The sequence below is a fragment of the Aplidium turbinatum genome, chromosome 2 (assembly GCF_918807975.1).
Source record: "Aplidium turbinatum chromosome 2, kaAplTurb1.1, whole genome shotgun sequence".
Classification (NCBI taxonomy): domain Eukaryota; kingdom Metazoa; phylum Chordata; class Ascidiacea; order Aplousobranchia; family Polyclinidae; genus Aplidium; species Aplidium turbinatum.
In genome coordinates, this window is record NC_137473.1 from 52296225 (window position 1) to 52312360 (window position 16136).

Genomic DNA, 16136 nt, shown 5'->3' on the forward strand with positions numbered 1-16136 from the left:
TCAGCCATAAGTTGCGATATTGTAGTGAAAAGGGAGCAATGTCAAGTCGAAAACTTAATCAAACGTCTCTCTGTAACTATTTTTCAAGGGCTGTTTACGGATGTCAGCAACTTTTAAATTTATTAAAGGTGACGTGCTGTTGAATTGATGTAAACATGAATGATTTTGCTTTCAACAGGTATATTTTCAAGCATATGATCAAGTTAGTATTTTCATTCCATTTACAGTATACCTTTTAGTAAACCTTTTCGTCTCTTGTTTCATGCTAATAAATCTAGTTCGTTGCTAAACTTTATGTTGTGCTTAGCTTAAAGAGTCGCAGTCCATCAACCGCTAGCCAACGCAGACGCATAGCATGTGTTTTGGTCGAGCTTTGTTTATAATAATTAACGGCAGGTCGAACGTAGCGATAACTCCGAGTGTGGCAATAAAAGCAATCCTAGTGTGACGACATAATTACGTCATCCATCTGCGTGACATTTCGCTGAATTTACGTTGCTGCTGATGAAACACGCTTTCGCCCCCACGGCCAAAAAAATAGTTAGGCGCCTATGATTTTAACTATTCAAAAGTACTAACTTATAGACATAAACATTATTTTTTTTTCTAACGTTTTCTTTGTTTTATTTTTCCTTCATATCTTAAATTTTTCTGAAGGTGATGCAACCTTGCCAAATTTTTTTCAACTCAATAACTTTGTTTGGTCACAAGCACGTTTTAACGTTCGCGTTTTGTCGCTTCTACCTTTTTCTACACCTTTGCTATGTTGACGTGAATTGTTTTTGATATCATGATCAGAAATAAAAACAACTGAACTGACATGACGAATTCAAGCACGTTTTAACGTTCGCGTTTTGTCGCTTCTACCTTTGCTATGTTGACGTGTATTGTTTTTGATATGATGGTCAAAAATAAAAACAACTGAACTGACATGACGAATTCAAGCACGTTTTAACGTTCGCGTTTTGTCGCTTCTACCTTTGCTATGTTGACGTGTATTGTTTTTGATATATGATGGTCAAAAATATAAATAACTGAACTGACATGACGAATTTTAATTTAATAGTTCAAACATTTTATTTTTATTCCTTTCTGCACGATTTCAACGTTTAGTGACGTTAAAACGATGTAAAAACGGCAATTGTAATTAGGCTGCGGTACCCGATAATTTCCTTTCAAAAATTTCAAAAACTCGCCGAACAGGGCACTCGCCGAAAAAGGCTCTCGCCGAATAGGGAACTCGCCGAATCGGACTAGTCGAATCGGACTCGCCGAATCGGACTTGCCGAAACGGGCCATTCCGCATGAGAACATGGGAATATACACTTTGTTCATCATAATTGGACAAGAAATGGTGACTTTAGAGCATTTTCCCAAAATATTCCCACGCACAATGGCGCCACTAGTGGCAAAAATGTCAAATTTTAAATTGCGATAACTTGAAAACGACACGAGGTATCAAAAAAATTCCAACAGATATGAATATTATTCTAAAATATGTGCCAAATATGTAAAAATAAAGAAAATCTAAGAGATGGTGGTGTTCACCATTTGTTGAATTATAATGGAATGACTCATATAACTTATAAATTATATATAACTTATATATTAAATTACTGAAGGTACAGGAGTCAGGAGTGGCAGAAAATCGTCTCCCGCTTTAAACACCTGTGCATTTAATAAGCCTAAACTCGTCCGGTTTTTGATGTGGGCTTAATAAGCAGGGACAATCGTACTGAAATCGATATTAAATTGCAAAGTATTTTGCACAAAATTACATGCCACCGAAACGTTTGGATCGCAAAGATTTAGAACAATTGTTTTTGAGTCATGTCAACAAGTATTTTCGGACCCCTGCTTCAACATATCGAAAAACGTTTTTCTACCCCTTTGTGATCCTTGGAAAAAAATAGTGTTTCATGTTTTTCATAAATCGAAAACTAACAAAACAATTTATGTGTTGTTAGCTTTCACCAGAAAAAAGTCGGCTGCATTGCCGAATGGTGAGAGCAATAATGCAGCACTTGAAAGGGCGCTGGTTCGACTCCGCTCAAAAGCATGCGGCTGTGTCTTTGAAGGGACACTTAATAAAGGCATGCCTGAACATGGACACAAAAAATAGCTTTCTTGCCTTCCCAATTCCGATCCACTTAATCTAAATCTTCAACCACCAAGTGTAAGTCTAGATGCGACATTCAATCTGAATTAACGATGAAGAGTCAGCAGTTCAGTCCCTAGGTAAACTTTATCAACATCAAAATATAAACCTTAAATTTACAACAAAAGTACCTGGATTAACTATGAGTAGTTAACTATAATTCTATCAAAGTTCAAGGGGCAATATGTTGAACCAAATCAATAATGAGTAGGGCCCGCAAAAGTCAATAAAGTCAAAAATTTTTAAAGACCTTGTTTATCAACGAATCAAAAACACAGTTGTTTTCAGCACCTAGGGGAATAAGAAGTTTATAGGTCAAAATAATGTCAAAATTGACGATAAAGTCAAATTTTCAATAAAGTCAAAATTTGTCAAATTATGGCTTTTGACAAATTTTTTGTGTTTCTTGAGAGTAATTTTTGTCAAAATTCTCGTGGAATCGTTGTAAATCAGAAACTGCGACACAATTAAACCATATTAACCCCTAAAAGCAGAAAATATGTCACAATGGGGTCATTCCATATCAACTCAGCCACCCATGTATATGGCACCTCTCAGATTTTGCTGAAAAGTTGTCATACCATACCTTAGGCTACCAAACGAAAGAATCCTAAGTTTTAGATCAATATCTCAAACGGTTTTCACATGGCGGCCATTTGAATTTCGGGCGCTACCCTCGTTTTTGACTTGGAGGGGTAGCAAATAGCAATTTCAGCCATTTTCAGAGCCCCATAACTTTTATTGTAATTGTGGTAGAAGACTAAAAATTGCTGTGCTAGTTCATCATAAACTATACTACACAATTCAATAGTAACAAACAACATCTCTTGATGCATAAGTGTTAGGTGGGTCATCATAATCCTGTTTTTTTGCCCCGTATAAGTGATTTTTTCAATTTTCAAATGCTTCTACCACCCAAACCAATCAAAATATTTCTCTAAAACCTAATTATTTGTAATATTTGGAAACTTTTCTTCTGCCAACTTGAATTTGGGAGTTGTGGTGCCATTAACAGAGATCTTATGGGGGTCTGAAAACCCTATCAGGCAGAAATGGCCCTTTTTTACCCCTATGTTTAGAGCCCCAAATGACCGCGTGGGCATTTTATGGTCATGCTGAAATTTATACCAGACAAACACATACATTTATTCTTTCATTTCATGAAATAAAATGTTTGAGTATCAAACTCCTTCACTATAAATTTTATGTTTTTAAAATGTAACATTTTGGTCATTTTTGGCAAATAATCTCAAGTCCTTAATGTAGGTCAGAGAAAATTGGGAAGCCATAAAGAGAAAATTGGGAAGCCATAAAAAGAAAAAAAGAGCATGGGCAAAACACGTGGGCAAGGGCAAGTAAAAAAAAAGCATGGGTAGAACACGTGTCAATCGCTGAATGCTTGCTACACTCGATTGCCGAGAACCACAATTATCCACCTGTTGTTGCTTCCTCTGAAGTGACATCAAGGGTGGTCGCCTCTGGGGTAGTTGTTTGCACTTGTGTAGTTGCTCCTGTGAATCCAAGTGTTGTAGAAGATGGAGGCACTAAAAGACCGACAAACATACAATTAGTCCAACAATCGAAGAAAAACTTGCAAACGTCTTTCACTTACGTCTTCACTTAGAAAAATATGGTGTCCTGGTCTGAGAAGCGGAAGAAGGAAATTTTGTATACTTTTAAGGCATGGCCAAAGAAATTTTAGGTGAAATGAACTCAATAACAGAAACATTTTATGAGACTGTATTCAGAAAACTGATTCAATCTATTAGCTGTCACAAATAAAATACAACAAACGCAGAATATTTACGCCATTTTACCATAATCGTGAAGAAAGTGCTAATTGCTAAGAAAAATACTTTCAAGCAAAATAAAATAGAACAAAATTATAGCGTTATTGGAATATCATCATGTTGCTATTCAATGACCCTCACACTAAAACCAAAATGATGCTAAACGCCTGTAAAACTTGCCTATGCTTCTGAAAATATGCTTAGCATCATTGGAAGAAGCATCTAGATCTTTAACTACAAACTCAGTGAGTTTTATTGCCGCAATTGCAAATTAACCACCGGTTGAGTTAACCTTTTGCACCCAATTAAGACATATATGTCTCCCTTCGTTCAAATGGATTTATAGAATATGGAACTTTTTACTTAACAAAGCGATTTGATCATCTATCTGCTTTCAGTTTCAACACAAAAAATGTTGAAAATGAAGTACATGTAGCCAAGAAACATTTTGGTAGGATACACGACATTCTGTCATGGGTGACCGGTCGCAAAACTACAGAGTACATCTCACTGCAAAACTACTTGGTGCGAATTTTACTTTATTCCTGCTTTATGAAGATATTTCATGTACCGTAAAGACTTTTTGTTGAACTTGTGGCACGAAACAGCTTAATCCGCTTTCAGGATTTTGTTCTATTTACATACCACAAACCTAAGTTGTTTCTGATAGACTAACTAAGTCTCGGGTCATTTATGTGGGACTTGGGCATACCTGTCTTGCGACGTAGACAACCATTCATAACAAGAGACATACCATCTCTCAAAGAAATCAACAGAGAACTAGCCATCTACCAGATAATGTCCGGCCAGAAAGTGAACCAGGGAAAGACCCAGATCTTGGCGTCCAAACCTGATCTGGCCCAAAAAGCTCAGCAGCTCTTTCCAGAAGCTGCGATCTTGAACAACATCAAGATCTTGGGCATCTGGCTAGGAACAAACAAAACAGAACTTGATAAATTGAACTGGCAGACCGCCATCAAAAAAACTCAGACAATCGCCAACATCCACAAACCACGAAGACTCTCCCTCTACGGAAAGATCTCCATCATCAACACGCTCATGGTATCCGTCACTTTGCATCTGAGTAGAGTGCTAATGCCAACGAAACAACACCTCAAAGAACTCAACAAAATCCTGTTCGGCTTCCTCTGGCATCTTTCGCCATTTGAACAACTCGAGAAGCAAAACACTTCCTCCTGTCAAAGATGGAGGCATCAACATGGTAGACATCCAATCAAAATTCCAAACAAGTCGCATCGACAGAATTCGGCACCTCTTCCCACTAGAAGACGTCACAGAAATCTGGCACAAATGGGCAATGTTTAATTTGAGTTACAGAATGAGGCACATCAATCCTCTTTTGTTCTCCAACAGCATTCTGCATGCCCCAAATCCAAACGAAATACATGTAGGGGAGACCGGGGCAATATGAACCACAAAAATTCGGGATGCTCTCATTCGCCCCCTAATTGATGTAGAATTATGAAATTTTCAGGTTGCATAGTCTTTAACATTATCTATAACATATCACAAGCACAATTCACTAACTTCTCCAAAATTTGAATTATTACAGTTTTTCATGAAAAAATGGCCTGGGGTATTATGAACCTTGCCGGGGCATTATGCACCAATATAAACAACTTTCCATAAAATGCTTCAAAGCAGTGATTGTCAACCTGGAAATTAGTAGAGTGAGGTTAAGAAGATTTTTAGGAAGTTTTTGCCTTTCAGGTCTGACTATTTGCATTATTTGAATAGGAAAAGCTGAAGTTATGAGGTTCCAATGCAGTCAGCAAGTCTTCACTTGCATGGTAATCTACACAACTGGTCTCCTAACAACAATGGTTGTGTGGTTGCATGCAAAAACTTAGCAATGGATTCAGACAAAAAACTCATGACCAACCACTGGTAAAGAAAGCTAGCACACAAAATTGATTTTTACATTTTTTAAAGACATGCAGATTATGAAATCACAACAGTTCACTTAGTCACATAGGTCAATGTTCGGTTTACTTAATCAGTTAACTTCATGTTCAGTGTTGAAGTGGCATTCAAATCGGATTGAGCCAAATGTTCTGGTTGTCTGCTCTGTGTAGGTGGGATAAGGGAGAACCTGCTTAATTTGGCTAGTTTCTACATATTTCCACATCACCAGATGGGGGCTTTTTGAAAGTGAATTTTCACTTTTGCGGTAGAAACCATCTGGTTCATAATACCCCGGCTAGAGTGTTCTTATTCAAGCTATTGCCTAACAAAACGAAATCAACATAAAGCTTAAAATCAGTTTGCATCAGTATTTCATACATATAACCTACCGGTATCCCTGAATAAAAATCTAGATTTCTAGAGTCCCTGTACTAATCATGCCAGGCCTACCAAAATGGAAAACTGAATTTACTTTTGACCTCTAAAACTACATTTTTCCAGTTCTACTGAGAACAAAGCAGTGCTGATCAAAAATGATGGTACCAAAAAAAGCATGGTGATCCTGTGACTAAAATATGCAAATGAGATCTTAGGATTTCCAACAGTTTTCCAGAAAATGGCCTGGTTCATAATACCCCGTGGTTCGTAATACCCCGGTCTCCCCTATACGCGGACATATAAACTGACATATACGCGGACATTATAAACTGCAAATTCTGCAGAAAACCTTAAGACAACGTGGCCCACGTCCTAACCGAGAGCTCTTTTGGGCTAGGAATATGGGAGCGCCTGAAGCAACAATACTCAGACCTAACCAACAAAGACATGGAAATAACAAAGGACATGATCCTCTATAATCAACTCCCGGCGGACAAAAGAACAACCCCATACTTTTGAACATGATCAATGTCACCAAACACACCATCATCCAAAAGAAGATATTACTGGACATAGGTGACACATACATACGGAACACAAAACGGTCCACCATCCAAGCCCTGTGGGTGATCATGACAAAAACAAAAGACATAACACAAAAGCATAACATATCTTTGTCATCTGACATTTCTCCTTCTTACGGTCATAAGAAGAACCAGTCGAGACTCTCTCTTCAACGGCCCTCTCAGTCGTCCTCGGTAGTAGAGACGACTGATTGCAGCGGTGGTCTCACTAGCACAGTATGGTCGTAGAACATCTTTGAAGAAGCTTAGACAACCAAGGGCATAACAACCCATCTTTAACCCGTCCCTCTCACTCATCTGAAACAGCCTGATGCCGGAAGACTGATTGTAGCGGGGAATCTTTAATCGTCTCTCTCCGTTGTCCCACTCGCCATGGGATGACTGGATTGCAGCGGCCCATCCCAAAAAGATTCTGGGGTCAGCGAAAGCTACCCTCCTTCTGGTTGCTCTTCTCTGGCATCTCCGCCAAATGGGATGTCAGACTGCAGTAGGCCTAGTCCGTTTTCTACAAGCAGGTGCCCTTCTTCAAGCGAGCAACAAGAAGAAACACACACACACAAACAAACTCAAATAACATTAAAATCAACTCCCTACCAAAACGCGCTAGTTCTTGAGCTTGACCAGCCATCTCCTAGACTAGGCTCCAAGATCAGCAAGAGGAAAGTCGAGACAGGCAGATCAGCTTGAGGCAGCAAATAACCAAACTTTTACATACGCAGATTACCATCTACCACGGTGGGTCCCTTTGGTCATAGTAAGTCCCTCGCCTCACTGGTAGGTATCTTCCATGTAAGTATGGTGTGCCTGCTGAGTGTTTGGGTATGTGGACGGCTCCCGGAGCGAACGCAATAATGATGAGACAGGGAACAAATCCATTTCATATGAAAAATTGTAAACCTGCAAGATGCAGTGGTATCCATCTTGAACTCTGAGCGTTGCGCAAAAAAAACAGTAGGAATCGCGTCATTCGAACCGCGGCATTAAGTTGTGTGCCGATTAAAATCACATTGCATACCGGTACGTGTCAAAACGTACAATGCATAATTTAAAACAGAGGTGACAAACCTGCGGCCCGCGGGCCGCATGCAGCCTGTCAAAGAATTTTGTGCGGCCCGCAAAACAATTTGACAATCTCAAATGGTCATCTGTTTTCGGCAGCACGTACCTATGCGAACAGTTCTTTTCTAAAATACACTTTACAAAAAGTCGATACAGGTCGAGGCTGACAGATGAAAATCTTAGTATGCAGTTGAGTGTTGCCACATCGTCTGTTCGACCTAATCAATGTTATTTTTTAATATTTTATGTTTCAATGCTGCATTAGATAGCTTCAGCTGTATGATTCGCATGGGCTTTTGTTTGTTGTTTGAAAAAGAAATTTCATTAAGTTAACTGATTTGTTGTTTCGGAGCATAATGGTCGAAACATTTAGTCAACTTGAGCAAAAAGGATAGAGCCAAAAAAAGAAGAAATCATACTCATATGAAAGCAAACGCTTCGAAAATTAAACTGTCTTCATTATCAGTGCAAGTACTGATGCTCTATCCTTTTTGCTCAAGTTAATTTGTTTTTATTTTTTACTGTTGTATGTTTCGATTCTGCGTAAGATAATTTCAACTGTGTGGGTTTTAGGCCTATTACTTTCATCTGCCGCTTGTTACTTTTCATGAATAGCCTAACATCATGAGTCGCTTCTAAAAGATTTCATAGTAGGTTACGATTAAAAAGTTGTGTGGCCCGATAACTCATGTGTAGTTGACAAAGTGGCCCGCGACCGCAAAAAAGTTTGTCACCCCTGATTTAGAACAATAGAGCTTGTCACAAATCTTTCTATCTCTTACCAGGAAAGAGACTTGGAAAGAATTAATGACGTAGTTTAATGAGATATCAACGAAAAACAGTCAATTAAATGGTCGAATAGTTCTACTAACTAGTGAGATGATAATTGAAAATTCATGAACGACTTTAACAAATGGCTCAACACTTCCAACAAATAACACTACGTAACAAATTTCAAAAAATTTTGGTTTGGCTACATTTTTTAAGTATATCTTCACGATTTTCAAGCTCTGATTCCAAAAATGCTATCAATTTTTTTCTATCATCAATCGTTTTCAAAATACAATGATTTCCGGTTTTTTTTGTGATTTTTGTAAACTATAGGTTTTTTATACGGTTATGGTTGCTCATTATATTGTTTCGGACAGTATCTCTAGACTACATTTGGGGACGGACGTTAGTACATCAAGATTATTCATGAACACCACATTGACTTTGTGGCAGCTGTCGATCTAATCTTGAAGGATGATTGAGTGGGCTTTGGAAAAGTTACGTCATCTGCGATTCCGTAAGTTTGAGAGACTCGAAAATCATCATGATGATTTTGGATAATAAACATATCGAAATATCGCAAGATCAGCGGAAAAAGAGCTGTGGTGTGACATATCCAAGTAAACGCTCATTCATCGCAATTGTTCCTCACAGTTCAGCCTGACCAGTTCTAAACCCACCATCAAATGTTAGTTTTTTCTTTGCATCACTAACAGTGATTTATATGCTCTGAAACTGGATTCAATTTCTTATATGCTGTGTACTTATTCTTCATTATTTTAGATAGAAAATTAATATAATTCAGTGAAGACTCAATAACAAGCAAAAATACAGACACTGATGCGGAATATGTACCAACTTAGGGTGCATCAAGACCCCCTCATGAAAAAATTTTCTCATGGCAGTATATTAAAGTTGTGCTACCTCTGGAAAAAATCAATTGTGTAAAATGTTACCAAATTTGGATGAACTCTACCGGGTCCACATCGAGCCTGAAAAAACGAGAAATAGGGTCATTTCACATGAAAACAGGCAATATAAAGATATCTCGAATATGATACCTCTCAGATTTGGTGAAAAGTTGTCATAATATGCCTTAGACTATCAAATGAAAGAATCCCAAGTTTTAGATCAATATCTCAAAGGGTTTGTCCATGGCGGTCATTTAAATTTCAAGAACCACCCTCATTTTTGACTTGTGGGGGTAGTGTATAGCAAATTTTGCTATTTTCAGTGCATCACAACTTCTATTGCAAAACGTAATTTGAAAAACTAATGATGCTATTCTAGGTCATTATAAACTATAGGCTACTATACAATTCAACAATAAAAAACAACATTTCTGGATGCATGGGTAGGCCTATTAGGTGGGTCACTAAAATCCTAATATTTTGCCCCGTAAAGGTGTTTTTTTTCAATTTTTGAATGCTTCTGACATCCAAACCAATCAGAATATTTTTATAAAACATGATTATTTGTAATACTTGGAAACTTTGTTTCTGTCAAATCAAGTTTGAGGGTTGTGGTGCCATTAACAGAGATCTTTTGAGGATCTGAAAACCCTACCAGGCAGAAATGGCCCTTTTTAGAGCTCTAAATAACCATGTGGGCATTTTATAGTCATATGGTCGTCCAACTGCTTGTTGTAGAGTAACACAAAACTAAAGTATTTTATTCACTGCTGGACGATCATGGACATTTTCATCCTTGTCACCCAACATTACAAGGAGCACATCTACATGATGAGCAAGATATGCATTTCTTTGAAGATCCTTAGCCTATTAGAAACCTCCTGAACATTATTTCTTGAAAACCACATCGCTCGTTCAACAATATTAAAAAGTTTGTTGATCCATCAATAGACCTAATCTTGTTTGATTTGAAACCAGCTGGAAAACAAACTTTATTGCATATTCTGCTAACGTAAGCAATTCAAAGCAAATGATGAGCTTTCTTGTTACGTATAAAAACAAAGTAGCCCAAGGCTAGGTTGGTGGTTGGTTTTGAATCTTTATCCTCGAACTAACAAAGCCCTGATAGGTTATTCCTGGTAGTTTCACATACTTGTAGAGGCTTTTGACGCAGAGCCGGTTACCGAGATTGACAAAGTGAAGTTTCCGATTATTGAAGTGTTGTTGCCGAGAAATAATTCCGGTGCCGGTGCCACTGAATGGAGAGCAGTTATTAGAATGTGTTGCCCAAGCGCACACCGCGAAAGTCGAACCAGCACCGCTTGATCTTGAAGCTTCTTCGTTCACGAAGTTACGCGCTAACCAACTGAGCTATCGGGGCGGATTAAACCATTTACAGTGGTTGACGCTTGGGTGCCAAATAGACTAATCTGTTTTTATACGTCACAGGAAAGCCCATCATTTGCTTTGAGTTGCCTACACTACTCACTAGCACAATATGAAATAAAGTTTGTTTTCCAGCTGGTTTCAAATCAAACAAGATTAGGTCTATTGATGATTCAACGAACTTTTTAATATTGTTGAACGAGTGAAGTGGTTTTCAAGAAATAATGTTCGAGAGGTTGCTATTAGGTTAAGGATCTTCAAAGAAATGCATATCTTGCTCATCATGTAGATGTGCTGCTTGTAATGTTGGGTGGCAAGGATGAAAGTGTCCATGATCGTCCAGCAGTGAATAAAATACTTTAGTCTTGTGTTACTCTACAACAGGCAGTTGGACGACCATATGACTATAAAATGCCCACATGGTTATTTAGAGCTCTAAAAAGGGCCATTTCTGCCTGATAGGGTTTTCAGATCCTCAAAAGATCTCTGTTAATGGCACTACAACCCTCAAACTTGATTTGACAGAAACAAAGTTTCCAAGTATTACAAATAATCATGTTTTATAAAAATATTCTGATTGGTTTGGATGTCAGAAGCATTCAAAAATTGAAAAAAAACACCTTTACGGGGCAAAATATTAGGATTTTAGTGACCCACCTAATAGGCCTACCCATGCATTCAGAAATGTTGTTTTTTATTGTTGAATTGTATAGTAGCCTATAGTTTATAATGACCTAGCATAGCATCATTAGTTTTCCAAATTACGTTTTGCAATAGAAATTGTGGTGCACTGAAAATAGCAAAATTTGCTATATGCTACCCCCACAAGTCAAAAACGAGGGTGGTTCTCGAAATTTAAATGACCGCCATGGACAAACCCTTTGAGATATTGATCTAAAACTTGGGATTCTTTCATTTGATAGTCTAAGGCATATTATGACAACTTTTCACCAAATCTGAAAGGTATCATATTCGAGATATCTTTATATTGTCTGTTTTCATGTGAAATGACCCTATTTCTCGTTTTTTCAAGCTCTATGTGGACCTGGTAGAGTTCATCCAAATTTGGTAATATTTTACACAATTGATTTTTTCTAGAGGTAGCACAACTTTAATATACTGCCATGAGAAAATTTTTTCATGAGGGGGGGTTGATGCACCTTAACCAACGTCCAACAATCTCAGAACCTCATTTTCCAGCTCAAAAGAATTGTATGAATTAATACTTGATCTGGAATTTAAAAAATCTGAAGCAGAGTTATTAACATTCAGGATAAATGAGTGGAATCTGCTTGGTGATGACTTCAGAGTGCTGCTTCCAGAGATAGGCACTTGGAATAGATCATGATCTTACTCAGTGGCATTACACTTCTACCAAAAGTCATAAAGCAGTGCAACTTCACAATGGCAACTTATCGATCCGTCAGTTTCATTTGCTTATGCAATACAGATGAAAGATTATGAAAATGCCAAGCAACTGCTCATTAACATCAGTTACGCTCAGTTTAAGTGATATGTTTGTTTTGACTTTGGTGGCTCTTGCTTTTTTGTGCTTGTGGTCTGTGGAGTAGTACTAGTAGAGCACTGAGCACTATGAGAAAATTCATTGGCCAACACGGGAAAAATTAACTCCAGAAATGTACGTTGCTAGGGAGTCCCTTCTAAGCAGGGGAAAACATTTACTGCAATCCCTTCATATTAACTGAAGTCTGGTAAAACAGTTTGTGAAAGCTTTGGATTTTCAAAGACAAGTTTTTCAAAAAATTGGCTCAATGTTTCTTAGACTATCGGTTGGCAAAACAAAAGGAGGAATATTTGTGGGTTCCCAGATAAACACAACACTAAAGCTTAAAAAAAAGAATGAAACAGAAATGGAAGAATGGAAATTATCTTGAAGTGTGGTTGATAGAGTTTTAATAAATAAAATAGACCGAAATTACAAAGAGTTGGTGGAAAAACTAATCAAATGTTACCAAAACATGGGTTGTCTCATGTCTAAAAAACTATTTTTATGTTCTCATCTGGATGTTTTTTAAGAAAATCTTGGTGACTTCAGTAAGGAGCATGGTGAGAGATTTCACCAAGATGTTGAGCAAATGTAAAAACGATATAAAGGCTACTGGGACAATGCAATGCTGGAAGACCACATTTGGTCTTTAATGAAGCCAGACAGGGGCGGTCATAAAAGAAAAGATCACCCAAAAGTAAATTTTTGAATGACACTTACTGTTTGCAAAATTGTATTACAGTTATCTTTAAGCTTTCTTTATGAACTTAAACTGGATTTAGTGTTCAATAAACCAAACAGGATCTTGATGTCGAGTTGAAATCAACTGCAAGAGTATAACACAATTTGCGACATACAGCTACATCAGATAAAACTAAAGATGTACCGATACCAATATTTTGGCTGACACCAATATCACTTTTTTAGGCCGATACCGATATTTTGGCCAATACTTTAGTGTTACAAAAAGAAGCAATTTTAGTATTTGCAAGGAATTCCAGTATAACAAATGCTAAGTTTGACCTTATTTGCATAAACTATAGTTCAGTGAATAGCAATAGATTCCAACGTCAGTAACTCATATAATCGACTTTAACGTACTTCACTCACAGCTTTTTATAGGGATGGTAGAAGTAGTATTCCATCGTCCCTACCTTCTCATACAACTCTAATCTCGATCACAACTTATAATAGCACCAACTCTCATCTGCACTATTCAATAACTTCAACTCTCAGCAACCATCTCACTATAATCTCTACATCTATTACCATCAAAATTACGCCACTATTTATAGCAGGTTTGTTTTGACTAAGAATTTCCTGAAGGTACGACAATGTTATGTCATAAGAACTCATTGTTCTGGTAAAGTTTTACTACCCGTAAACATCTTTGTGACGTCATAACAACCGGTTATAGGCAAATTGTTCATAAGCAATTGTTCGTAAAGCAATTGTTCGTAAGCAATTGTTCGTAAAACAATTGTTCGTAAACTGTTTTTCGTAAAACGAAATCCGTAAAAGAATTCTTTGTAAAGCATTTCTTCGTATACATCAAATTTTAACTGCATGCACGAAAAAATGCTTTAGGAAGAATTGTTTTACAAAGAATTAATTTTTACGAACAATTGTTTTACGAACAATTGCTTTACAAACAATTGCTTATAAACAATTTGTCGGACACCATAACAACCTACCACCTTACAAATTGTTCGATCTAGGTGGAGAAGCTTCTAGTCTTGCCCGTATGCAGAACCTTCTGGACATATGTCACATAATAAAGATTTCGCAATCAGAGGTCAGGTCACTATAGAACAGTAACCGATAATAACATTTCGTAAGAATTATACAATTAAAACAGTACGCTTGGTCAAGATGGTATGATACTGTTGGCATTTGCACAACAATCTAACCTCTTTTTTGATAAGCCGCGATTTTTCAGCTTGTTTAAAATCTAGCAAATTCCTTTTTTGTTCTTTTGGTAGTGTCTTTGAATATCTGTTTGTTTCAATGAGAGTTTGTTTCATAGATACCATTTGATTTTGTATTGATCTAGTTTGCTGTTGTAAAAGCAAGTCGAAGTCCATTCCTTTTCTGTCATTTGAAGGTAAAAGTATTCGGCATGTGATGCATCTTGACAAAAACACCATCAAAATTTGCAATTTTATCAATTTGCATTTTTTTAAATTCTTACTTTAGGTACTCGCGATTCTAGGTATAACAAAAATCTTGTTTCGTCTATTTATGCCGGAATCTGCTTTTCCTGAAGTCTAACTGAGGTGATTGTTGCTCTTCTATAAAGATGGTACTGCTATTTTGCATTGTAGCTTGTCGTGAGCCTTCGCATATTGATTGTGACAGAGCTTCACTCCGTAATTTTAAAACAAAATCATTTTTTCATACTTTTTTTCAGATGATCACAAACAGATAACACACAACAAATTTACGCTATACACTGTATACAGTCGGAATGGCCCGTTTCGGTGAGTCCGATCTCTTAGCGGGGGATTTTTTCAATTTTTTTTTTAATTATTGGGTACCGTAGCCTAATTACCATTGCCGTTATAGGGTTAGGGGTAAGAGGTTAGGAACTCACCGAATCGGACTCACCGAATAGTAGCAGACCCCTATACAGTACACTAATGTTATTAAAATAAGACAAGTAAACAAACATAATAAATTTGGCATGATTTTTTTTTACAGCATTGAGTAATCACTTCCTTACTGTTACCCTTGTAGGTACTGCAGAATAGCTGCAGAAACCCACAAACAAAAAGGACTTGAAAAGAGGTCTTAAGACATGTACAGCTATGTGTACAAGTGACAGACTGCTGTAGTAATTACCAAGTCCTGCTGCAATAATTACTAACTACTCACAGCCACAAGGAGGCACGACTAATCAAGCGGACGTGACTCGGTGCAATGCACTGACACTACCGGTAAGGCAATAAACACAACGCCAAACTAACGTTACTGAACTGCATCACTTACCATACGGTTTTGAACAAACATAATGAGCCCTAGAATCTCGTCTGTGCACACTATAAAAGGGAAAGTCGGGGTCATATGAATGTTTATCTCCCATGACCACAACATCTGCTTTATAACCACCCTTTGGATGACCGGGAGCCCATCTTGGATCGTTTTTAGCAAGGACAGTTCCATCTTCAAACATATATTCTTTTTTGTTGAAATCAAAATTCACCTGAAGATGGAATCGATATGGTTGTTGCACTGCAAAAACATAGACAAATAATATTACTGCATAACTGTCACAATCCAACAATAATAGTAAGAAAGGAAAAGGATCAAATTATAAACACTAGGCTTAAACTATCGTCGTCCGCCCCAGCCATTGGCGTCTTTTTTTTTACTGAAGAAAGCCAATTCCAAGAGGCAAGAAGTCTCCGCTAATTCTGAAAGCGATTTCCAAAAGTTGCCGATTTTTAGCCTAAACGAGTATAATGCATTATTTGTGGACCCACATGTCAGTCTGTCGCGATTGTCGTGCAACATTCTTGGCTGTAATTGCGTAACGTTGACCGAACACCCTGGAAGACACAGCCTTCGAATTTGGCGTCGGCAATTGCCGAGGTTAATGCCAAAGTAAAGCAATCAAACAAAATATGAATTGAGTTGCAATAAAAGTGCCGACGCAAATTTCGAAGA

At 37.5% G+C, this 16136-nt stretch overlaps 1 protein-coding gene across 1 annotated transcript in view; it reads right to left on the reverse strand.

The window, feature by feature from the left end:
- LOC145765052 (uncharacterized) overlaps nucleotides 1–16136 on the reverse strand; it is a 44587-nt gene that overhangs the window by 16947 nt on the left and 11504 nt on the right. The window contains exons 2-3 of the mRNA XM_082576791.1: nucleotides 15459–15701; nucleotides 3595–3702 (exon numbers count right to left, since the gene is read on the reverse strand). Coding sequence (XP_082432917.1) covers nucleotides 3595–3702; nucleotides 15459–15701 — 351 coding nt within the window. The remainder of the gene's footprint in view (nucleotides 1–3594; nucleotides 3703–15458; nucleotides 15702–16136) is intronic.